At 40.2% G+C, this 25,864-nt stretch overlaps 4 protein-coding genes across 7 annotated transcripts in view; 2 read left to right on the plus strand and 2 right to left on the minus strand.

Annotated features, from left to right (window-relative positions):
• scaper (S-phase cyclin A-associated protein in the ER) overlaps nt 1-8,896 on the plus strand; it is a 58,327-nt gene extending 49,431 nt beyond the window's left edge. For all 3 annotated transcript variants that reach the window (XM_051381143.1, XM_051381145.1, XM_051381144.1), the window contains 4 exons: nt 337-486; nt 6,476-6,667; nt 7,579-7,627; nt 7,957-8,896. In XM_051381143.1, the coding sequence (XP_051237103.1) occupies nt 337-486; nt 6,476-6,667; nt 7,579-7,627; nt 7,957-8,054 (489 nt within the window). In that variant the 3' untranslated portion in view covers nt 8,055-8,896. The remainder of the gene's footprint in view (nt 1-336; nt 487-6,475; nt 6,668-7,578; nt 7,628-7,956) is intronic.
• A 1,538-nt stretch (nt 8,897-10,434) lies between these two features.
• On the minus strand, nt 10,435-15,249 carry isl2a (ISL LIM homeobox 2a). The gene is given in 8 exon segments (XM_051381146.1): nt 10,435-11,191; nt 11,862-12,029; nt 12,803-13,089; nt 13,600-13,859; nt 14,211-14,400; nt 14,860-14,937; nt 14,940-14,978; nt 14,981-15,249. Coding segments are annotated over 8 exon segments (1,281 nt in total). The 5' UTR covers nt 15,123-15,249; the 3' UTR covers nt 10,435-11,074.
• A 1,726-nt stretch (nt 15,250-16,975) lies between these two features.
• On the plus strand, nt 16,976-24,054 carry etfa (electron transfer flavoprotein subunit alpha). Its single transcript, XM_051381982.1, has 12 exons — nt 16,976-17,099; nt 18,314-18,463; nt 18,632-18,713; nt 18,979-19,061; nt 19,360-19,459; nt 19,649-19,759; nt 19,870-19,971; nt 20,220-20,288; nt 20,373-20,455; nt 21,765-21,830; nt 22,157-22,237; nt 23,599-24,054. The coding sequence occupies exons 1-12, from the start codon at nt 17,061-17,063 to the stop codon at nt 23,629-23,631; spliced, it is 999 nt and encodes a 332-aa protein (XP_051237942.1). The 5' UTR covers nt 16,976-17,060; the 3' UTR covers nt 23,632-24,054.
• Nucleotides 24,048-25,864, minus strand: part of tmem266 (transmembrane protein 266) — a 28,141-nt gene continuing 26,324 nt past the window's right edge. For both annotated transcript variants that reach the window (XM_051381981.1, XM_051381980.1), the window contains one exon: nt 24,048-25,835. In XM_051381981.1, coding sequence (XP_051237941.1) covers nt 25,207-25,835 — 629 coding nt within the window. In that variant the 3' untranslated portion in view covers nt 24,048-25,206. The remainder of the gene's footprint in view (nt 25,836-25,864) is intronic.

A 25,864-nucleotide genomic window follows, 5' to 3' on the forward strand; every position in this document is an offset into this window, starting at 1 on the left:
GGTATTATGTCGGTAGATGTCACAATACTAACACACCCAAACTTCCACTGGAATAGTGATGGTCTTATGGTGCTCGGTCACACTGACATGTTTAATAAATACTGTCTCTGAGCTGCTCGTTGCATCTCATTTCTGAACGGGATTGTGGTGTTTTATGGTGCGACCGCGCTTTAGTTGCTTATACTCTGAGACCATGTATGTTCCCACCAGCGAAACATAGAATGCTTTATTACTTTGTGTTGTTATTGTATTGAGCTCTTTGTAGTCACAATTATAGACAATTTATGCTTAATTTACTGTAAAACATACTAACATGTTTTGTCTTTGACCTGTCAGACTGTTCTAGGAGCTGAGGGCCTGTCTCTAGCTTTCCGACACATTGTCAGCTCCCTGCTCTGGTACTGTACCCAGCATTCCTCTGAAGAGCTGCTGCACAAGGTCATCATCTGTGTGGGATACTTTACCGTTAACCACCCAGACAACCAGGTAACCCAGCTTGAACCTGCACTCACTGCACACAAGGCAATTCAAGATTTTTAACTTTAACAAAACCAAACCATTGTTAACATTGAGACATCATTTTGTTATAGTTAAAGCTGAAACTTACAATTGCTTTTGTTATTAATCAGTTTTGTCGGTTAATTGTTAAATTAATCAGTATGTAAAATATAAAAGGTTGTGACAAATTCCCATCTTAATACTAATTAATTAATTAATTTGTCTTTTTTGATTTAAAAAAATTAATTAAATTGAAAAGTACTGTAAAAAAAAAACAGCGTTTTCACTTGATAAATGACTTTAACATATAGGCTGCTATTTTCTTACATTTTGTCCACGAAATGCTTGGAAACTGTGGAAAATGTCAATTTTAATTCCCCATAACTGATTTAAACCCAGAGATATTCAGTTTACTATCATATACAGAAAAGACGAGCATCATATCCTCATAATTTGAAAATCTGGAATCAGATACTGTTTGTACTTTTTACATGGCAAAAATTACTAAAACAATTGAAGAGTTTCCAATTAACTTTCTGTCTACGAAGTAATTCATTAATCTAATTATTGTGTCAGAGCTACTTAACACAATTAACCAACTGCTAAAATTGTAATCGATATCCTGTCTGTCAATCTCCTAATAGTTTAATTGTTTCAGCACAAGTTACATTTAATGCTCTCAGTTGTATCGACTGAGTTAGAAGAGCCGGGTAATATCATCTTACTATTGTTGTGTTCATGTATTATTTGTCAGAAAAAGGGTGTAGTTTTTTAATTGTAACAAAAAGCACCTGTTTAAAGATTCATGCCTTGGCACCTTCCTGCTTTTGGTCTGTGTGTCGTCTATTGTCCCGCAGAGTGACCCATTGTTCCCTCCTGGTAAAGCAGAGCAGCGTGCTGGCTTCGGTGTGACAACTACTTAGGGGGCTCTATGGGAGTGAGCAGGATGTGATGGAGCAGACCTTGCTGCTGTGTAATTGGCTGTCATGCGTGGCCCGTCTACCAGGCCTCTGATTAGCCATGCTACAGTTGGCTGGGCTTTGATTATATTAAGCCTGACCCACACAGGCAGAAGCCACAGCTTCAGACCTCTCATATGTCATTTACGTACGCGCGGTCGCAGTCAACCCCCATCGCCACAATTTATAGGCTGATTACTGATTCTAATTTACCAGATTTTTTATTTCTAATTTAAAGGATCTTCCTCCAGTCTATGGCACTTTCCTGTCCTCTCAGCTCATATCCAATTTAATTATTCTGATGTACAGAATTAGCATTTCTTGGTCATTGTAGATCCAATTTGCATATTATATTGAATAATTGAATGAGGACTGATGATTAAATTAAATAGGTGACAGATGATTCATCTTTGTACACCCACATCAGCGTTAACAGAGCTTGACTGTATTTGGAGGAGAGAGAAAAAAAAAACATTTGCATGTTGCTAATTTGAAGCAAAATTTGTCATTCCTCCACAGCCTGGGTAATTCCAATATTATCCAAGTAATGTGAAAAAGCAACCCCAAAAAAATCCCCTTACCTTGCTTTCGGGTTAAGGATTTAGTTTTAAAAAATCGTATTTAAGTATAGATTGTCGGGAAACAAGATCCCACACAACCTCCACGCAGTTGATCTTTGCCAGTAGTCCAGTTCCTGGAATGCGTCCATTCAGTTCCGCACCAAGATGGATGGCGTTAAGGAGAATATTTAGAGCAGCTTGAGCTTTTCTCAAGCTAATGTAAGCATTGGCAGAACACAAAAGCGGCCCGACCCGAGGCCTGTGCGGTCGCAGAGACTGCTGATTCACTGTCGGCACACCAGCTTTTGTTTATATATATGCTTGAGAAATAAGGCTGCTCATAAAAAGCAGAACTTTGAAGCAGCACTATACGTAGTGATGTATTCCCTCTGCTCTAGGGGCATGAATAATTCACCTTGTCACACAAAAGCCATCGGGAGAGTGACATATGTAGGCTTGTGTGTTTTTCAAGTGTGTATCTGCTCATGGGGGCCACCGAGCCATGTAGCCATATGTTTCATTGTCTGTTGGTTGCGTCCATAGAGACCTTTTGACAAAAAAAGCAGAACAAATGACACCTATTTTGTAACCGACATGTAACTGTTCTTCCTTTTATCCAGAAGAGGTATGTCCCGGTAATCTTCTTGTCTTTAAATACAGTGATTCATTTGTGAATCATCCATGGTGATGATCTGTTAAATCTTTGAGCTGACGAGACTGTAATTGTAAACTGTTGACATGTTAACCCACCTGAGTCCTGCTTCCTTTTTAGAAAGACACAGGCAATTTGAGAGTGTGGAAATCTTAAGAAAACGTAGCTTTTTCTTTGTGAGTACATGGAAAATGGCCACACGCAAAGCAGAGTGAGCACCGCACACAAACGCTGTTGCCCCCGTAACACACAAATACACACAGAAGCAGGTCTAATGTCAGTCAGCGTACGGACGTTTTATAAAAATGTAATGGGATCGTTTTCCCTGCACTGGCTCTGAGATTACCTGACTCCCCTGTGCTTATATTTCCTGAACTGTTTTCTTTATACCAGTAAGCATTACATGAGCTATAGATCGTCTCTACACTGAACATCCCACACACATCTCCAGAGCTCAACCTTATCTGTGGGGTCATTCCTCTTCTTCCCATTCTCTACGAGGGCGTTTCCTCTGCCCCGCAGGCCCAAGCCAAGTTTTAGGCTTGTAATTCCTGTTAACCTGATGTCGAAACGCTCCCTTCAGCAGTCCATTACTGCCAAGACAACCAGGCCCTCACTGCCTGCAGGGTAAGTGCAGCTCGTGCAGACCATAGGGAGCCAACACCGGGGAATGCACACTCTGTATCACCCAGCAGAGTAAACAGAGGCAGAGAAACGCAGACAGACACACTCTCCAGTGACTGGCAGGAGAGGGCCTTATTGTTTGCTCGGTAGATGATTTACACTCTGCTTTAAGGGTGAATGCAGGTCCAACTGACTTTAAGTGAAGCTGAGGACATTTTTATCCCTGCAAACCTTTCAGTGAGGAGTTTCCATTTGTCTGTAACACTGTCGTCAGGTTAGTTTTAGAGCAGAATTATCAGCAAGTAGGATCTGCGATGGAATGACAGCGTCAGCTCATAGAGATAAATAAAGAGTTATTAAGCTTTATTGTATAAACAGCAGCTTTTTTTTTATGGGATTTTAAAACAACTGACAATTACCTTAAAAGTCAAGTTGGTGTGTCTTTGTCAATGTCCGCGTCGCTGGCATCCAATTGTCCAAAAGCAATTCACACAGCGTCCTGTGCTCGTCTCAGTAAGCCATCATAAATGTTGAAAAGAAGCACTAAACAGTTATTTGACTTATTTTGGTCTGTGGTGTCTGCTGCGCTGCTCGCCTTATCAGTAAGACAGTTCCACTCTGATGGATCTGGTTTATATTGTGGATTCAAGCGTCAGATATATGGCCCTGCTCTGACACTGGTTCCTCCTGAGGTGTTCAGGCTGTCTAGACACTGCGATGAATGGAGAGTCCTATACACATTCAAGATCATCACTCTAAACATTTATAATTAGATTTGCGCAGTAAGAAATGAATACCATTTCTTTGCCTCGGCCAGCACTGCTGTAGCATTGTGCATACGGGCTAATTATGCTATTTGAGAGTTATGCTTTACTGTGCTTTCTCTTCGTTTTCCTCTCTGTTCTTAAAACTGTTTTAACTTGGGTTTCTACTTCAGCAGTTGGGCTTTTCCCAGGATTTGTTTGCGTTTCAGAACATTAACTTTACACACTCTTTGTTGTCATTGTGGACAGTGAGGAAGTTATGTAATGGAAGTGTCATAAAACCCGGCACCATTTGAAAATGCCAGGTCTCTGAACTTAAGAAAGAACAGAGCAGCCAAGACACTTGAGTTTTTACAGGGTCTGCGTTATATGTGGGCCAGATGCATGGGTTCAGATGCTTGTTGTTAGTTTTATGATGTCAGGCTGTGAGCTGCAGATACTACAGAGGTAACGCTACGGCAAAATCTCTAGTTGGAAATCATTTTGGGTTCTGGTGTTGCTCTTCACCTGGTAGAGGTGTGGAAAGTTGGCAAGGTTCCTTTGTTACCTCCAGACGCTTGCTGCCACCAGGCTTTGTTTTATGTCTTTCTGCGTCAGGCACTTGAGGGTGGACAATTTGTTTAGGCAGCTAAAGATGGAACTGTGCGTAGTGAAGGATTATGAGATTGTTGGGTGATTTGTGGGTTGGATCTTCTCAGAGCCCTAGTTTAAACATCCAACACTTGCTGTGGTGTTAAATTATAATAGCTCAACTATAAAGTTATGGATTAAAACGCAAAAATGAATTCTTTAGCTTTTGCAGAATCATGGTTTTGGCTTTCTAATGAGTTCAGCTGCATGAATTTATGACCCTCCATCCCCATTGCCAGTTTGTCTTTGGGCAGTGTTGCAATAGAAGATAAATATGATGATGTAGGATTTAGTGCCTAGTAGCATGAAAATGCTAAAACTACATGCACTGAAAATAAGCAGCTCTACTTTTGAAAACAACCAGAGCTTGCCTTTTTTTCCCCCCCTTCCTTCACTGGATGTATTTGTCCACAGAGTTCCACATTCCTTTTGTGAAAAACACTTATTGAGTCAGTGAAACTTTGGGGATTTTGTTCTTCCACTGCTATGCACACATATCTATTGCAACCTGTAATGTGTTCAATTATTTAATTCAATATTGCACTCCATAAAACATGCCATAGCAGAAATGATGTGTTCTTCCAGCTTACAAAAATTATTAACACTTACATTTCAAGTAAACAAATTCAGGGCTCTTCACATTTTTAAATATTTGTGATGCTTTAAAGTTTAGATCGTTTGACCTGCCCATATAGTTTCTTTAAACAAATAACAGTAGAAAATGGAACTGTTTTGTGTCCCTTTGAACGCCGCTGTAGACGACAGCTCTGAGAAGCTTCACCTTGAACTGATAAAAGCGATGAATTATCACTTTGTTTATCCTGCTGCTCAAACTTGGAGTGCATTATCAAAGGAGAAGCCAATGGAAGAGTATTAGAGAGTGTATTTTTAAAATCTTGTTAATCTCGTGAATTTATGTCACTGTGACTTGGGGACCTCACCTTGCCCTTCTGGTTTCCATTGTCATTGAGCCCCGGAGTCCTGTAGTCTGTTCCTGTAAAGCAGTGCAGCTTTCTTTCAGACAAGATTTAGCATGCTGACCCTGTGGCTCTCAGAGGGGTGCTGATGGTCTTCCCAGGCTCAGGGGAGATGACCAGAGCATTAGGCTGAGACCCCTTCCTTTACAGCAGTCCCCTTCTAATCAAATGAGGCTAGAAGTGATTTGGTTGCAATACCGGTGGCCCGGATGTGAGAGCGTGTGATTGACGGGCTGTGATGGAGAGCAGGATGTTGGTGGGGTGAAAATACCATTAATGTTATTGCTCATTTCTTAAAGTGGGGGTGGCCACACTGTCGGTGGAGGTTTGCTCACCCTGCCTTTCACCCTGCCTTTCACCCGCCACCAGCCACCCCACCCCTTCATACCCCTGTTGCACTATGAATGCCCTCTCAACCCTCTCAAGCTTCACTCCTACAGGGCGGTAACAAACATTTGCACTGGTTCTGTGCTTCAGCGTTTGCTTAAAGAGCTTAACACAAAACTTGAAAGTGAAGTTTTAACCGCTGATTATGACATCAGGTCACATTTCTCTTTTCCCTCTTATGTTACAGCAGCGCTGCTATTACCGTTGGTACAAAGGAAGAACAAAACATCCCATCATCTTGTTTTATAGCCCATAATTGCGTGGTGGGAGGCTGTGCCCCACAGGTCTCCTCCTAATGGCTGTTTGTGTGTTGTTTTAGTGGCAGATTTACATGTGGGAGGGGCACAGGGGCGGTGATTTACAACCAGCAGTGCCACTGACTGGCTTAGTGACTGACTGGCCCTGCTCCCTGTGTGTGTTCCAGGTGATAGTGCAGTCTGGCCGCCAGCCCAGCGTGCTGCAGAAACTGTGTCAGCTGCCCTTCCAGTATTTCAGCCACCCGCGCCTCATCAGAGTGCTCTTCCCCTCCCTCATCTCGGCCAGCTACAACAACTCCCAAAACAAGGTCATCCTGCAGCAGGAGATGAGCTGTGTACTGCTGGCTACATTCATCCAGGTAAATATAGAAACATGAGGTCCCATATACAGTATATATATATGCACATGAATAGATTGTTGTCTCTGCTGCAGCAGCCAGGGTTTGAATCCGACCTGTGGCCCTTTGCTGTGATGTCATTCCCTCTCTCTCCCCCTTATATGTATATATATATCCAAGCCAAACAAAAATGTCTGCATCAAAAAACAAATATAAAAAGAGGTGTGACTCTCTCCAATGTGTAAAATGTATTAAAAATCTATTTGAAAAAAACATACGAAAAAACATATTTTTTGGAGTTGAGAGTTTCATGCATCTAAAATATCCAATCACTAAATTCGTTTCACATCAAAAGGAAACCTCTTCCTCTGCGTCGGCTGGTAAACAATTGCTCATCTGGGCCCCGGTGAATCTGTAACAGGAAGGCCTTTACAAAGATAAATGGCTTCCTTCACAGTGGATTTACCTGCCACTGGTTCACCTCCCAGTAAACAGCTTGTCTCCTTCATCTTCCTCTTGACAACCCTCCCCACACCACTCTGCAACCACCACTGTTTAGACACCGATTAACTTCCATTCAAAGGGAGACAAGCTATTGTCATTTCTTTCAAACAAAGCAATAATGCATGGTGTCTTGCCCCGCTGCCCTCATTGTTGAGTTAACCTCAAGAACATTCCTCAGAGTGTAGTAGTGCTAAGAATTTGATCCAGGATGGTTCTTTATCACCTGTTATGTTAAACACATTTAGTATGATCCGTAATTTACAATGAAATGTAGCAGATTTAAATTTTATGGGTTTATTTTTTTTTGGCTGGAAGGATTCATTAATCTTAGATTAGATAGGATAGGATTGTACTCACACAGCACTACTAGTTAGTACCTGCAGTATACTGTTACAGTTGGCATTAATGCCTGTTATTACTTCCTCTAGGACTGTGCCGCAAATGAGAAAGATTCAGACAACAAAACAAAGCAAGCAGGTAAGTTATTCTGATACCTGTATCAAATGCATAACAGAAAATAGTTTGATTGTATTGATTTCATATTTTTAATTCTATGAAGATGTTTTAATGGTTTAAAAAATTTGTTAACAGCTATTTTTTAAATGTAGGTTCTCTGAACAATTAATTCCAGTAATATTTTTATTGTATTTGATATTGAGACGTTAACAATTTTTCGCTGTAAAGAATTTATCTCTGCACATGTTTTGGTGAAATTTAGATTTTTTTTTTCCAGTTTTAAACGTATTATTAAGGATTCCTGCTGGACACCCAGTAAAATGCAGTTGTTCTTTTCTGTCTGTGCAAAGTTTCCCAGCCACTTGATTACTGCGAGTTGTCTAACCGCTTTCCGAGAGATCAGTGGGACTCAGCGCTGCAGTTCTTTCTCAAGAAACAGGAAGAGTGATGGAGTTGCACAGTGTCCTGAATGGATAAGCACAGTATAAACACTGCAAAAGAGACTGATATGTGGAGTTGTTTTTGGATGTGTTTGTCTTTTTCTTTGTCTTTTTTTTCCTGACTTAAAGTCTGCACAAGAGTTAATATGATCTTCAGACTTTGTCAAATTTAAAGATTGTGAAGCCTTATCCGGTTTTTGTGCATCTGTTTTGATTTCTTGGAAATCTGATTGATGTTTATGAGGAATTTGCACAAAATGTCTTGTTTGTACATTGCAGTTACTTAGAACACATGCACAACTATTCCATTTAATGTCTAAACAAGCCATTTGTTTCTCTTTGTGTTTCTGTTGTAGATAGAAATGGATCCATTTTCAGTGCAGTGACTAAACCTGAAACATTTACTGATACTGTAATATTGAATTTGCCAAGCATTTTCATTAATACTGTTTATGTTAATTTATTGTATTTGTCTCATTTTTCAATGTGAATGAATGTTTTCTTTGGTCTACAGAATGCCAGTCATGAGTTATATGACCTGCCTTGATTGCAAATATGTGTTAAGAGTTATATTTTTCAAGTTCACGTCATATTCTTTTCTTTTCTCTCTGTTAAGAGACACCTACAAATTAATATAATTTATTGAGTTATTTGCCTTTATCATATAAAATAAAATACTGACTGTATTGTTGTTCTTCAGTTTTATTCTGTATAACCTGCAATGTTAAATTAATATCACGAGTGTGACTTAACAAACAACACTTCTACTCTTGTTTGGCTTTGTGTTGCGTCTTCTCTTGTCAGTTAGACTCTCATGAACTTGGATAATAAAGATGTCCTTGGTCTATGATTTGATGGACAAATGCAATTTGTAGAAAACAATCTCCGTTACTGAATCTCAAAGAAACATGAATATATGGGTACTGGTCTTCACTGGTCCTCATAAACTGACACCAGCAAGAAGAAAAAAGGGTTTCAGATGTAAAAAGAAAATATTTTAAAGAACTTGTGATTCTACTTTTGGACACCACCAGTGTGTCTAGCTGCCTCAAGGAAGCCACTTTCCTCTGTGCCTGCCCTGTACTGATTTTGGGAATTTTATGGATGAGTTAGTTTATATTCAAAATATAGTGATACAGTTTTTTCAGGCAGCATTTTACAGGCTAAGATCATGTTGGGGAAAAGACAAAAAACTGCCCTTTGCATTTTTTTTCTGTGTGAAACTGCTGAAGGATTTCATCCAGTTTCTCTAATTTTAGTTGGTAGCCAGTGTTTAATTTTTAGTATATTTAAAGTCTTCTGTACCAGGTTTGATTAAAAAAAATCCTAAAATATCAGCATTCAAATTCAAAATGTGCGTTTGTTTTAAAATTCTGATAGTGAGCATATCAAATGTCATTAGATAGTCTTTTTCTAATTAACATTTCCTTCTTACATGTATTGTCGCTACTGTTGCACACAGTTTAAAGATTTAGTAGGCCTATATCAGCATGTCTGAAAGACAGGATTTTGAATTTCAATGAGACTCCCATTTCCTTCACTGATAAAAGCCGATCCTCCCCAACAAATTGTTGAGGTGTAGTGTGTCAGACCCGGCTTGACCTGCATGCTCCCTTGTCCAGCGGCTATTTGCCGTTCAGGATTCCTACTGGAATGAAAATAAACTCAAGACACGCCAGGATGCGTCCGCAGGCTGGGAGTCCCCTTAGCGCTGCGCGGCTGCGCGTTTTGTTTTGGGTCCATTCAGTGTATCCTTTAACAGGTGATGCCAGATGCAGATAAGCGGCCGCCGCTGCCTGTCCTCTGTCTAGACTTGCAACCATGGGCCTCGGGTGGGTATGACACTATGACAGTTGTCTAAATATTATTTTATCGTTAAATCACTGAACGAAACATTATGCAAGATTTGCTGTGAGGAGGAATTAAACAGGCCTATTGGGTTTGATTCAGTCACACATGGACCAAATGGTTTATAAAATCATGCCAGCCATCAGGCGCTCATCCGTTTGGCTCAGAAAGTGAGCAGGCCTAAATATAAGCAGTGTTTCTACCTCAGGGTTTTGTGAACTGCAGCTTGCAGATTACTGACAGAGAAAGAAACCCCCCCAAAAAATAATCGGGCAATTGAACATTTCTGATTGCCAAAACGTGTATATTTCTGTATTTATTTGTTTAGTTTTTTTGTTTTGTTTTTTTACTGAATTAGCCCTTATTATAATGTAAACAAGAGAGCTCCTCCAGCTCTAACCTCCACTTAAAACAGTGTCAAGCATTATAAGCTGCAGATGCGTTTCCATTTAGGCTACCTTAAAACTGATTTATTTTCCCCGACTATAATTAAAAATCCTCGCAAGGTTTACGAAACAAAATGGATTTTGCATGCAATAATCAGTTAGAACTATTGTTTTATTGATAAGATAGGCTATGTCTGTCCTCATAATAAATAATAATAACTTATTTTCTGGAGAAAGCGCGAACAGGGCGCATCTCATCTGTTTCATTCATTTACAAGAGTCGATATTGAAACTTACAAATCATGCACATCTACACAGTTTGTAGCTATTGTGGGTTTCCTGATAAACATACTGTAAACATTAACGTTCAGACGTCCAATGCAGGCTCACGTGTTCGATTCCCATAACATATTCACCACGTCATGGGCCAGTTCAGGCATTGGCATCATGGTAGAAGGCAAGTAGAAGCCCACAATGTCCATCAACAGCTGTGTGTCCTGCCGGAGTGTCCTTGAGCAAGACCGTGAGCTTAGAGGCTTAAACGTGAAAGGAATAGTCAGACCTCCAATCCTCCAGTCGGGACCTGAATGTATCCTCGAGCATAATCCATCCTGGTCCCTTTATTATTCGTGTTTCTTCATTGGATGTAACTGAGGTCTCTGCGCGTCCGTGCCAGAGGACGTGGGTGCGCGCTCGGGGGTGTTGGGGTGGGGTGGGGGGGCTGGGTTGGTGTAGGGATGGTTGGGGGTTAGAGGGGAGGGAGGGGGGGAATCCAGCTGACCTCGACGGCCTCTTCACGTGTCGATGGGACTCGGCACCATACTGTTCGGTGTGTCCGGTAACTGCGACGACAGCGAGGTCACATCACTGCCCGAGGAGTTGCCCAGAGAGCCCGACTCAGAGAAAGACACCTGTCAGAGGGCCACAGAGAGATCTTTAAAAACCAGCCTGTGTATCTCAGGGTGCCAAAGCTTCTCATGGACACCCGGTTAAAGAGATGTCAACATGCGCATGGGCTTATGACAAAAAGTATGGGGGATCCAAAGGGGTGTAGAAATATATATTTTTTTTTTTGTCAAGCCCTAGGCTATCTATTAGGAACATATGAAAACATGTCACTTTATCATTCGAAAATCTCACGAGACCCCATCAGCATAAGTGACCCCACGTGGGGAGTCACTTATGCTGATGGGAGAAACAGAAACAGCTTGTTTGCACTTGAATCTTTTGAAAATGAAAGGCTTAAATATTATTTGATTATGAATTTAAATTATTTTAATTAGAAATGTATTTATAAATTAGGTTTTGAGATACTCTAACATAGATGGAACAATTGTGTGTTGTTTTATTTTTTTAAATGAAGACCATCATCATCATCATCATCATCACTGTTACAAAACTAACGTCTTGATTAGACCATCAGTTTATATGCTCTGAATTATTCTTAACTTAACAAATCCGTCCTCCTCGTTCCTTTCTCTTTCTCTCTGTAAATGTAAGCCTACTAGCCTCATCTTGCTATTTTTGATAGGCTATAATTTTTTCTTTTTTTTTAATATAATTGATTTAATGTAATCCTACCAGCTGTTGGAAGGCAGGCTGGTCCAGGTCGCTCTGCAGGGCGAAGTCGCTGAGGGTTTTCCACGGTGGCTGGTAGGTTTGCACCTCCACAGGATTCCCTTGCACGGTGTTGTCGTGCCGGATAGGACTGCCTGCCACCAGAGCTGTGCCTGTCAGGCCCTGCAGATTCTGCAGGAGGAACGAAAAAACCACTCATATTTCGCCCAAATATTGGCCAGTGATAGGGTGAAGTCCCTCCAGGATTGCTATTTAACTACATGACTCCATACAAGGTGAGTGATGCACAGAAAAAAATAAAATCAAGGCATTTATGGTCATTATTAGGGAACTAATTTTGCTTGACAACCAACAAAAAAATCTTTATGACCATTAACTCACAACTGATCTGTAGAAAATGTACAATAAACGAAGGTCTATGAACCTGTAAAATAGCCTAACTCTAATTCTGTAATAGTTGGGTAATTGCATTCAAAAATAATTCCATACTCTAATTTAATTTAGAAGTATTCTCTGATTTATTACAAATGAATATGTATAAAAGGAAACACAAAGCAGTTAGTGGTGTTGGAAAGATTATTGTTACTGTTGCGTAGTGTTATTTTCTTTTCTGTCTATTCAAAATTATCAGTGTAATTGTTGTTTATCTCATGTTATCAGCCATTTAAATATTTTCATGTTGCTCTATTTAATGTTATTAGGCCATTTCTTTCTTTATTTTATAGAGTAAAGGCATTGCGCATGAACATCATTTGGTTACCTGATCATTCACACAGACTTCTGCAGAGCTTTCCATATTATTTTTAAAACCAGAGGCGAATGAATCACATATTTTGTGGGGCAGAAAATAAGCCTAATAATCCCTAGACACATTGGACTTGTGAAACAGAAACAGACTATAGTATTGCAATATTCTTTCCATGCATCTATAAAAAACAACTCACAGTTTTGTCGCTGTGTTGCTGTTGTTGAAGCTGCTTCATCAGGATTGATCTCTTCTTGTCTTTGCAGCGCTTGTTCTGAAACCAGACGCGGATCACCCTGGGGCTCAGGCCGGTCATCTCCACCAGCTGCTCCTTCATCAGAGCGTCCGGTCGCGGGTTGGCGTTGTAGCAGGTCCGCAGGGTGTGGAGCTGCTTTTCGTTCAGAACCGTCCGGACCCGAGTGGTCTTCTCGGACTGCTTGTGGACGTGGTTCCGGTGATGAGGAGGATGCCGGACCGAAACCGTGTCTGAGGAAAAAAGTTACAAAAATAAATTAGACACTGCAGATCAATGAATATAGATAAATGTTTAAAAGTCTATAAGAAATGATAGCAGCTTAGATTAAGAAATTAAAGCTACAATTATGGATTTATGATCACCGTCTGCACGTTATGGAAATATTATGGGCTACAAAAATGTGGCTACCAAATACTGGAAAGCTCAATACACTCATTAGGTTTTAAACTTTCCAGACATTTTCCAGTGTTATAGAACAAAACAGTAAACCCTTTTCATTTTGGCCTCTATGCACACAAAATATAAATCTTTCCAGTCGAAAATGTAGCATTAAATTAAACTTAAGAAATACAAATTTTGCATCAAAAATAAGCACTAATAATAATAATAATAATAATAATAATAAAAAAATAAAATAAAAATAATAATAATAGTAGGCTAATAATGATAATAACAACATTTTCTAGTGTCCTGTGTTAGATTTCAGTTTTTATCGGTCCATAATAAGCCAGTTTGCCTACCTGAGATGTGCAGCGGTCTGGTATGAATGTTCCCCGGGCTGAGCGGGCTCCCCGCAGACGCCCGCTCCACCAGCAAGCCGTGATCCGCCCGACACAGCAGCTCGTCGTCCCGCAGGGAGAACTCGTCCCCAGGCAGGAGGTGTCGGCTGCAAACCGAGCACCGAAAACACTCCATGTGATACACGTTGTCCCGAGCTCTCATCACCAGGTCGCTGCTGCAGAAGCCCATGTTACACTTTGCACATTTGATGCCAAATAACCTGAAAAGGAGCACGGAGACGTGTTGGTCTCATGCAGCGGCCCTAAAAGTTGTTGAATTAAACTGATGTTGATCTCGGTCCATGTTCCAATCAAAAGAAGCACAATAAAAAGCTGTGAACTGATATAATGATCACAGGGAAAAGGAATAAAAACAACTTAAAGCCTGCGACACAAATCTGATTCAGTGTAAACCCTTGCACATTTACCACTGAAATAGACAATATCATTATGGGACAATAATTTCATCTCAGTTGCTCTCTTTTTACAGCCACTTTCTTTTCAACAGCCAAACACATGGCCTCTTAATTTTTTAGGAAAGTATTCTGAAAACTCTGTTCAACTCCTTTTACCTTGCATAATCTCTTTTACAGTATGTCTTTCCGTCTCGGACGAAGCAAGTGCAGGTCTCGTCCAGGTACTGGCTGCACTCTGCACACTTGAGGCAGGCTGCATGCCACTCCAGGTCCGGGGAGACTCTCAGGATGTACTGGTCGTGTATCTGACTTCCACAGCCCACACACATCGCGATTCCCGACTTCTCTGTGTGAATGGGGGGGAATGCATTAATGCAACACTGTGTGCGCTCGTTTAATCCCCATGACATCCCTGTTAAATCACCTTCACCCCTTCACCTTAAGGAGAAAATGTTGTTCACGTATCACAACAAACACGAAGCCCAAGTCTTTCCAAGAATATTACTGAGTTATTTGATGAGGACACAGGAGCTAAAAATATCATGAAGTAACCTACTGGATGGGTCATACGATCACCATAGTTACAATATAAATATAGGCCTATATAAGGTTATGGTAAATAGTATAGCGGGTTTTCGTGAGGACAGGTCTATTGCTTGGTTGCTTAGTTTTCGTTATGAATCTAGCCATTGATAATCAACTTCAAGAGACAACACGCCGGTTAGGACATAAATATGAACTAAAGAAAACTACCAAACCCCCAGAATAGTAGGCTAATATAGGAGCATAAAGGGGAATAACTTACTTTTTGAATGATCCCCCATATCATCCAAGAAAGAAGTGTTGAGCAGGATATCCACCATACAGGAGAAATAGCCCAGTGCAAGCCGATAGATGGAGGAGAGGAGCGGCAGAGGAGACCGTCCCGTCTCTGGCTGGGTGATAAACTTGTATTCCTCCACCGAGAGGTGGAGAGAAAACAAAGATCCTCGACCATGTGACGTCTGCAAACCTGGACGTCTGTGGGTCCGGGGAGAGGGTGGCATGCAAATCTGCTCCTGGACCCATGCTCTCCCCTCTCTCTCTTTTTTTTTCCTTTTTGCTCCTTGGACTGGCTGTGAGAGTAGTTTTTTTGTTTCATTTTTTTGTTCCATGCATGCACGCTTCCTGCAGATCTCTGTTTGTTAAGTGGAAGCAGTTTCCCGTTAGCTCACTATTATAGGGACTTCTGTGTGATATCAAGTGTGACTTTATGATATTATTTACTTTGGTATCACATTCCCTTAATATTTGTCTGTGGGGTTCAATAGCCTATGTGTTGTTTATGGTAACTAATCCATGTCAATATAGCTTATACTCACACTACAGTGATATTCTGTTTTATTGTTTTGTTCTAGTAAATCCATCATATTATGTTTGAATTTCCTCTCAAATACAGTTACGAAAAAAATTAAAGTTTAATCATTCTATCTTTTTGTTACTATAAATGCTGAAAATTATAATGTATAATAAAATTATGATTATTGTGCTTATTATGATGATTATTATTGTTGGGTAGGAGTCTAAATACTTTTTAAAAAAACTAATAAAATATATATTTTTGTTTTGGTTTTATTTAAGTGACTGTACTAGTTCACCAATATTCTCACCCTACTGTAGAGAGCCCTCTACTGGATGAAATAACATACAGAGATCTTGGATCCACAGAGCGATCAATAAGCTGCACAATTTAGAAATAGATCTTTTTACCTTACCGTATGGATTATTTGTACACCCGAGCTTCATATATACCTATTGTGATTAATAGCGATATGAAGCCCTGACGATAAATAAATAAAAAAATAGGCAACTGTAAATATGAAGGACCCAAAGACGGATGGCTATTCATAATTCCTTTACTGTCACAGAGACTCAATCAACCCTTAATATTCAATAATCTGAAAGACAGAGAGGGAAGGAGCGACAGAATGAAACCACTGCAGATACTCTGAGAACCTGTTTTTGTTTAAATTTTGCTTTTGTGGAAAAACACGTAAACATCTTTAATTTCGGTTCAACGTTAACTTCAGATAAATATAATTAATCTGTAAATCAATCATTCAGATATATTCATACGATTTGCTTCTCAGATGCGACAAAGCAATTTTTTGTTGATTTACATTTGTCAGTTTTCTCTCTTTCTCTCCTCAAAGGAAGAATCCAGTGAAAGAAAACACAAGTGCTCTGCTATTGATATATATATGTATATATATATATTTACACATCAGATCAGGATGAACTGTCACGCAGGTTTTTAAATATTTCCTCAAATATATATGATCGAAAAAGAGGTTTAAGCCTATAGTTAAATAGGCTATATAAAGGCTATAAACATTTTAGGATTTTGATTTCAGTAAATGCACCCAGCACCCAATGTGATGTGGGATTTACATATGTTGATGTAATGATTCGACAAAACAGAGACAGCCAATGAAATATTTATTTTCTATGTTTATTTGCAACTATGTGCAAGCCTTCCAACATTTATGAAATAAATATATATAAAAAATTTAATAATAGGCCTATTGTTTGTGTCTGTACTTGTTTGCGGGTTAATTATACTAATTGGAAAGACAATCTGAGACAGTGGCTGTAACAGTAGCACTATCATTAAGACAATAGGTTGAAGAGCAGCAAGGCCTGTATGTTGTAAGTGTCGTCCTACTTTATTTAGTTTCTGAGGGAGGAAATTGTTTAGATCCAGGAATCATGAATGTTTACGTACGTGAACTTATTCTCATAAAGCGGCACACTTCTGAAGTGCCTGTGTATTTTATTATATTGTATTGTAATTGTTTGATTTGTACTTTTCTTGGAGCGACAGAGAGGGAGAGAGGGAGGGGCTATGACCGGAAGATCTCGTTCTTGGTCTGTCTATCTCGCGAGAACTCCTCGCAAACGTCAGATGACCTGTGGCACAGTTGTGTCTCTGCAGCACTGAGGAGCAAGCAGCCAGAAGAGTCCAAGATGAACCGAGCTTTAAACAAAACCAGTCTGAAACAATTGGTAAGAGTGTGTAGTTGTAACTTCACAGCATGCACAGACTTTGTGTTGTTTTGTTAACTTAAAGGCGGAGTGAGAACACAAAAAACAACTCGCGTGTCTTGCAGCAGCTGCTAGCTCGCTCGCTAGCTAACGTAGCCGTGATGTAACTCGTGCTTGTGGTAACGTTACTATTTTGAATTTGCGTGTGACAGCGTTTGTTTACGTATTCTGACATTAGCTTGATATATAAATCGTGATATAGCCAGAATATAAATGAACAGTTACTGTTTTTGAGCCAGTGCTAGCTGCTGTTAGCATAGCTAGGCTAGCGGTTATGAAACCTCGTAACGTTGAACAACAGCTTATGAAACTGCCACATTGTCATTGATGCAGCAGGTGTTAGATACCAAAGAGTTACACAATGAAGTAATTCATCTCATGTGAGACGCGTTGAAGGTTACGACTAACAAATAGCATGTGGTATTTTAGTTGTTTGTCTTAATGTGAATGACCTTTATGAGCTGATAGCGTTCAGTCCTGTCCAGATGAGGCTGGTATCACCCTGTTTAACTCTGACTGATCCTGAAGCAGCTGTTTCAGAGGCTTGCTCTCTAACTTGTGTGTGCACTTTCAATACTCAGTGATTTGCACCGATTCGTGTGCAATAATGAAACCTGTTCTGGTTTCCTTTTATGTTCTTCTTGTTTATATTGAGGTTTATATTGTGTATTAATGCTGTTGTTTGTTATTAATCTAGTTGTTTATATTTTTTCTTGTTTTTTACTTATTATTTCTTGTCTATATCTTGCTGTTTACTTATTTCTAATTTCTTTTTTGTCTTTTTACTCATGCTTTGTTATTCACTATCCCCTTTGCTGCTGTAACATTGCAAATTTCACTGTTTTGGGAGCAATAAAGGATAATTAGATAGTAGATTATTATATATCTTGTATTGTCTTATGTGCATGTGTAGTAATAAACTAATAAAAACATAACTCCTAGAGCTGAATGATATTACAATACAAACAAAATAATATCTTATACATTCTTGATTACATGTCAACTTTAAGGATCAGGCATTGCCAGCAGAAAGCGAAATCTTTCTCAGCAAATTTGATTTAGTTGGTAGCTCAAAAATGTTTTATCAAGACTAAGAAAAACATGTTTTCAGTGGTATTCATTGAAGAGCTCTAGTCTTCTCTATTTTTTAATTTATTCAAATGACTTTCCAACAGACTGGTCTCCTACAAAGGTTCCAGAGCACCTTGGTAGTTGCAGAGCACAACAATGACAAGCTGACCCCTATTACACTCAGTGCCATCACTGCTGCCAGTAAGCTGGGCGGAGACGTGTCTTGTCTGGTTGCTGGAACAAACTGTGCAAAGGTAGGCAAAGCTTTTTACGTTGATCTGTTTTTACCAAATGTGTTGTATTTGTGATTGAATTTAGATGTTTATTTGGCAGTATCGTACTGCATTAACATTTGGATAAGCAAAAACACTGGGTAGTTAAGAATGTCGTATAGTGCATCAGATTGTTTTCTGTCTCCCCAGGTTGTGGAACAAATCAGCAAAGTCCAAGGTGTGAAGAAGGTTTTGGTTGCCCAACATGATTCCTACAAAGGTTTCATGCCAGGTATGAAACACGAAGGAAACCGGATGCCTATTTTAGCAATAACCTGCTTCATATATGCACAGGCCCACATATTCATAGCTGGATGATGTAGTGCTTGAATTCCAGCCCCGGTGCATCTTGGCAGTAGTAACTGGGGGAGGGGAGATTGGTTTTCATTTGATTTCCCTGCTCTTATGTTTAAGCTGGCTAGACCTGGCACAGCCTAGACAGGCCTATACCTACCTGATTTTGTTTCGGCTTTCTGATTGTATTTTCTCTTCCTCAGAGGAGTTGACTCCACTTATCCTGGCAACACAAAAGCAATTCAGTTTCACCCACATCTGTGCTGGTGCGTCTGCCTTCGGAAAAGTAAGTTATGAACAAGAGCAGTGCCTGTATAATTTTTATTTATATATTTTGAAATGTATTTACTTTCTAATTGCCGAGTGAAGATGAGTTTCTATTCTACCACATGCACATCCGTTCTAGAAAGTCAGACCCTCTAGCTTAAAATATTTTGAATTTTACAAAATATCCAACAATTTCCTAAACTCTTTTGATCATCATGACCTCTGCCAGTCTATGAACTATAATCCCTCTTTCTCCTCTTGATTCTTCATCAAGTTTGATCAGTGCATATTTCCCTGCTTATTATTTTCCTCTGCAGAACCTGCTTCCCAGAGTGGCTGCCAAGTTGGATGTTGCTCCAGTTTCAGATATTATTGAGATCAAGTCTCCAGACACTTTTGTCAGAGCCATTTATGCTGGTAAGCCCTTTTATTATCGTAAACAAAAAAACCCAATGTTCTCCTAAACTAGTATTGACATGCTCCAGAAGAAGTGTTAAATCATGTATTTGGTACATCCTTGATACGACACAATGTTACTCAAGTTTTCGTTGATGATTTCTCAGTGCTTTTCAAATAATGCATGTTAATAATATTTGTATTATACAGGAAATGCTCTCAGCACTGTGAAATGTAATGAAGCGATCAAGGTCTTCACAGTCAGAGGGACATCCTTTGAGGCAGCTCCAACAGAGGGAGGAACTGCTGCATCAGAAGATGGTAAAGTGGCTTATAGATTCATCCAGAAAGCCCTGGTAGAGTGCATGCCAAGATATCTTTACAAATATATTTTTGATACAATGTCCCTTCTCGCCATTTGTTGACTGCAGTTGCTGCTTCTTCTGCCACTGGAATTTCTGAGTGGTTGGAACAGAATCTGACAAAGAGTGACCGCCCAGAGCTGACCAGCGCTAAGGTTGTGGTGTCAGGAGGTGTGAAATCTTTTTGTCTTCTGAATAACAAATTACGGTCAATTTAATGTCACCATTTGTTTGCAAAGCCACATTCTGTGTGTTTTCGTCAAAGCCATGCTCAACTACAGGCTGGATTAATTCTTGTAGTGTTGGAAGTGTTAATCTAAATCTGCAATATCATCACATTTTGTTGACTAGAAGTTGAGGTTTGTAGAGAATCCAGTATGTGTCCCCCCCCACAGAATAATGATGTTTTCTTTTCCTAGGAAGGGGCTTGAAGAGTGGAGATAACTTCAAGCTGCTTTATGACCTTGCCGACAAACTGAATGCTGCAGGTAGAATGGGATTATCACTTATCACTAACCCAGTCATTAGTTTTACTAAAGTAGTGTTTAAATTGCATAATATCCTTTTTCTAGTTGGTGCATCCAGAGCTGCAGTGGATGCTGGGTATGTCCCGAATGACATGCAGGTTGGACAGACAGGCAAGATTGTAGCCCCGGTAAGTTATTCCGTTTATGAAATTGTTATACGGATGTACTTCATCTTGTACGACAATAATCAATAGAACATTTTCAAATGGCAAAATGACATTTAAAGAAAATGGTTTTAAGGCAGGGAGCACAACTCAGTTCCAGTATCAGAGGCGACAAATCTGTTGCTTTTGACAAATGCCTGTTTGCCTTTACATAGAATGCCTGCCGTCCAGTGTGATCAGAGTGGCTGCTTTACCCTTTTAAAAAGGTTAACTTCCCATTATATGATTCAGCCGGGTTACCCCAGCTGTGATTATCCACACATTAGGCCCTGCAAAATGTACTGGATGGCACATTTAGGGGCCTAAATGATTTAGCTGATCCATTAAAGCAGAGTGCAGTGGATGTCTGGTCAGAGCCTCAGGCCAGGGCAGACTGTCCAAATTGGATTTTCCCAATGTTATGACAAGCTTGTTGAATTTGTCTAAGTTAATTAAGTATAATTGAAATCTTTATTTTTTTTTCATCCAACCAATCTAAAAATGTTTAGTGTATTCAGTAAAATAAAGCATTCAGTCATTTTAATATCAAGTAATGTTATAAGGAGTTCGGTCTAGACCTGCTCTATTTGAAAAGTGTCCCGAGATAACTTCTGTTATAAATTGGCGCTATACAAATAAAATGAATTGAATTGAATTGAATTGAATTGAATTGAATTCATTTTATTTACATGTATAAAAATCTCTGCTGATTAAAGTACAATTTATCGTCATCATCATCATTCAAGTCAAGTGTCTTTGAACAGTGGTTTGTTTCTGAGTGTAAAGTGGTGGTCAGACACTGGATGAACCACACAAATGTACATTTTGTTTGTTTTAGGTAAAAACATTAAGATTCAGTTGGAATGGCCAAATCATCTCATTGGAATAAGTTGCACTTCATGAACTGATCATACAAGAAGAGGAACCTGCAGATTCTGTTGTCGTGTCATTGTTGTGTTAGTGTAAGGTTGCTTTATGCATTTTCTAATGTTATGAAGCACTATTGTGTTGACAGATTGCTGCTCTGCTCCTCTGAGGCTTTAGGTGCAACATTAAATAAGCAGTGAAACATTCACTCATTAAACTGAGAGGCAGAGATGGTTTTCCCAGCGGGTTTTGGGACGGCTGACCCTTTGCGCACTTGCCCCAGCACCCTCTGATAGATTACACACCCGTGGTCATTACACCATCAGTCAACTCTGCTGTTCCGTACGTGTACCTTTTCCAAAGAGACTACATCTCATGTCTACAAGCGAGTAACACTTGTCTGGTTGTCTTATGTTCTTGTGCACAGGACTTGTACATTGCTGTTGGTATCTCCGGAGCTATTCAACACCTGGCTGGAATGAAAGATAGCAAGGTAAAGTCACTGGAGCCACATGCAATGTTCCACTTGAGTTTGATTGACAGACACTTGACAGAATTTGTAAAAACAGTTTCCTTGTTTCAAAGAAATTGGTACCACGTCAAATAAAAGTCACATGCCAGTGTCTGCACGCACTCATCTTATGCACACAATGAGACAACCACAAACGTAACACTGGTTGTCACACCCTTTGCTATGATGTTTGGATGTTGCCATAAAGAGTCTAAATTCCATTTTTATTCATTGAAATATCAGATTATTTCTGTGCTTTTGGCTAAGCAGAAGACATAGACAGTTTGTAACGTTCTTTTTTTATTTAGATTATTGTCGCAATCAACAAGGACCCAGAGGCTCCCATTTTCCAGGTGGCTGACTATGGCTTGGTTGCTGATCTTTTCAAGGTAAGTGTTTGGGATTGATAGTGCTGCATTTATGTCACTTTGCTCTTGCAAGCAGTGAGACAAAGGCACCTTCTGCCAGGACTTACTCGTATGTTTTGATAGCTAAGAGTGTAGAGTGACAGTCAGAATTTAACATTTGCTTTCTCACTGATAAATTTTGCACGATCCCTTATTCCACCTAATGGAAATGTGCAACTGTTGAATTATTAAGTCGTTGAATTAATCAGAGGACAGTTGTGGCTGAGTGTGCCGTTCAGAGAGAAACACCTTAGCATCCAAAGAAAAAGTGATCCAGAGTTACTTAAAAGATGTCTTGAGTTTTGTATTCAGTTTCTACATGCCAGGCCTTTTACACGCTCTATCTATCTTGTATCTAGCTGGTACTTAGGGATAGTGAGCCAGGAGTGTTGGCACGGCTAACACTGGAGTCCTGCACCGTTTGTGAAAGGCTAGTAGGTTATATTTTCATGTGTGTCCTGTTGGTCATGTTTTATTTAGCCCCTTCAGTAGTGTATGAGCAGCCCAGGTGTCCTGACAAACTCTGTTTAAGTGATCAGTATATAATAGCTAGTGGCAGTAGAGTTGTGACCTACTGGGTGAGATCACCTTACATGTGATCACTCCTCAAATAGCTGATTAAAATGGATGGGCTTTCTACTTTTCCCCCCAAACGGACAGTTGATACCTCAGACCAACTCAGGCAGTGACTGATGATTCTGTTCTGAAGTTGCTCGACTCACAAGGAGAGCCATTTGAATAATTTTCTACTCGTATTTACCATAAAAGGTTTTTGAATTTGTCTTCTTTTAAACCTGCGCAACTGGCGTTATCAGCCTGTTTATTATGGGCCAGTTGCCTCCCCTGTAGAATCTCGCTCTGCATTTGTCAACCTTGCAAACACTGTGATAAATGTTTGTATGCCTGCAGCCTGTCTTGATTAATCTCAGGTGAAAGTCGGTGTGCTCATTTATATTGTAAGCACCAGCATGCATGATGGTTTGTGTAATAAACTCATAAATCTTTTTAAATGGAATTTGCTGGGGATGGAAATGACAGGTGTTGGCGAACATTTATCCCCACAGATAAAGCCTGGAAATGTTTCAAGCGGTCTCAGCAGTTATTAATGCAGAATAGAAATAGCTTGAAAATCTTCCAGTGCATTGAAGTTTAGTTAACAAGTGATTGATTCAAAAGTGCACTGGAGCGCCTACAAACATGTAGTTAGAGTTTTCAGGACTGGAACAAACCAAACCAGTAAATACACTTAACAGAAAATATTTACTGTGTTCGGTCCTGCCATAATGCCACTGAAGAATGTTGGTTGAATACTATGTTAAGTCTCTGCACTGTTTTCTCTTCAGGTTGTTCCTGAAATGAGTGCAGCGCTGAAGTAAGGAGAAACAAAGTCCCACCAAATGTCCATCACACAGCTGGAACTTGGAGTAAGAAGACTTCGGGAACAGGAGCACATAGCCCACTGCCTTAATACATGTCTGAAGCGTTTGTGTGGAGAAATAATTTCCAACATCTGGAAACAGAACACTATCAATCTAGAAATAAATGCCAGTTTTTAATAAATACAAGCATTAAATATCAATGAATATGGTTGTACTAAACATGGGGCGTGGTATGTCATGCCTCTAGTAGTACTGTTTGTAATTTGTATTTAATTTTCTGGTACAGTAAAGGACATCTTTGGGACTTGGCTTTAGATGTGTGACTGTTGTGGTTGACTGTAAGATGTAGCTCTTCATGCTAACCTAGTAGTGTGTACTTAATGAGATGCTCTTGGAAATAAAATGACAACTACTAGTTTTGCCATGTTTTCCCTTTATTGGATTCATTTTGCAATGCCCTCTTTCCTTGATCAAGATAGAAAATGCCTGTCAGCAGTACAATAAACAGGGTTAGTTTGAGTATTTAAGAGGCAAATCTTAAAAGGTTCATGCTATAAATTTAATCTTTTTGACATTTTATTATAGCTCCACTTCCAGTCCCTCACTTTTTCTGGCTGTGATATGATCAAACCCATCCTGAAATATTTACACAGCTTCCAGACATTAAAATAAGAAGGTAACATTTTAGACCTGAATGATGTCAAATCCATCATGTGCAGGTAGATCAATTCGGTACGTGAGGGACATGCTGTGGTTTGCTGAATCTCATTAAGCACTGACTCAGGTTTGAGTTTGGTCAGATTCCAGTCATGTCACCTGGATAAAAATTCTCTGAATCACTGGATTCATCCACCAGTCAAACTTTTCTGCACTCTTTTCCTCTCTTAGAATTTAGATAAAAATGTTAACATGGCTAATATAGAAAGACAAAGATTAGAAAGGAGTTGAGACTGATCCAATGTACCCTGCAGCAGTCCAATCAAAGGGGACTGTTCTTTGTGAGTTAGGAGACACTAGACTATCAAAACAGCCGATACACCTGCACTTATGATAAATCCATGCCTTGTAGCTTGCAGAAGAGAGTCACAGTTTGTGGCCTTCCAATACATGATCTGATCAGTCCAGTCAATTCCTAAACGTGTATCAGAGGAACATAGCCCTCAGCACCATCCCCTCACTGGTTTCCCTTCCTAGAAATCAAACCAAAACTTTAACTTATCAAAAGCCAGATTTCTTTTTCTTTTTCTGCACAGACCAGTTGTCTGAAAATTTTGGGCTCAAGCCCTGTTGCTGGTTTCTTTTGGTAAGATTTCATAAAACTCAGAAAGTGTTTTTGTGAATGTCAATTCCTGATAAGTGGTGCCTGATAACAAGTCTGCCTCCTCCAGCCTTCCATGCCCTCTGTTTTTGTGCTGCTCTGCTTAGCTCATCCTGTCCCAACAGTACAAAGAGGATCACAGACATAAAGTTTATGTGCCAGTGACTCCCAACCACACCAGTTTAGTAGAGCGTTAATTTTTGCGGTTGATCTGAAGAGCGAGTCCTGTGAAGTTCCACATGTCAGGCAGAGTCTTATGTCTCTGACAGACGGTTGACTGGGGCGTCTACTGGCTCCATCATCCTGTACTTCTCCTCTAGAAGAGGCTCGTTGCCCTGCAGATGGATGAGAGGCTTTGAGTGCAGCCCAACTCTGCTCTCCTGGTTCCTCTTGTTGTAGATGTTGACCCTGTGCTCCAGCTCGGGGCTGGTTTTAGTGGAACCTGCTGGGCTGGGCGGTTTCAGGTTGACTGGGTCCAGGCCCTTCTGGGTGAGACAGGAGTCCTCGGACAGAGAGGAGAGCAGCTCCTGCACCACAGCGCTGGGACTCCCCCGTGGCTGAGTGCCCAGGGCTAGAGGGCTGCTGTAGGGTGGTGGGTAGCAGCGTTGGTCGCTGTAATCTGTGGATGTGGAGGCCTCGCGCACCGTGGAGCTGCAGTCTGTAGTGGAGCCCAGTGTGTGGCTACTGATACTGTGCTGACGGGCGCTGAAGCTGGTGCGGGACACCGTGGTGGTGGAGGCTTCACTGCCGGTGCGCTGCAAGCGGCTGGACGTCACTGCGTCAGCACTTACCAAAGAGGAGGGAAGCTGGCTGGGGTTGTTAGGGAGGTGCACGTCTATGGCTGCTGTGGTGATGACACGTGCAGGGTCTGGGATCCCCATATCTACAAGAACAACACATAATGTACAGCGC

Source organism: Dicentrarchus labrax, unplaced genomic scaffold, assembly GCF_905237075.1.
Source record: "Dicentrarchus labrax unplaced genomic scaffold, dlabrax2021, whole genome shotgun sequence".
Classification (NCBI taxonomy): Eukaryota; Metazoa; Chordata; class Actinopteri; family Moronidae; genus Dicentrarchus; species Dicentrarchus labrax.

Bases quoted from the DNA above. Each gene is read 5' to 3' on its own strand.
- etfa (XM_051381982.1), top strand. From the start codon at position 17,061: ATGAACCGAGCTTTAAACAAAACCAGTCTGAAACAATTG. The intron at 18,464-18,631 runs GTAGGCAAAGCT...CTGTCTCCCCAG, and splicing joins CTGGAACAAACTGTGCAAAG to GTTGTGGAACAAATCAGCAA. The intron at 19,460-19,648 runs GTAAGCCCTTTT...TGTATTATACAG, and splicing joins TGTCAGAGCCATTTATGCTG to GAAATGCTCTCAGCACTGTG.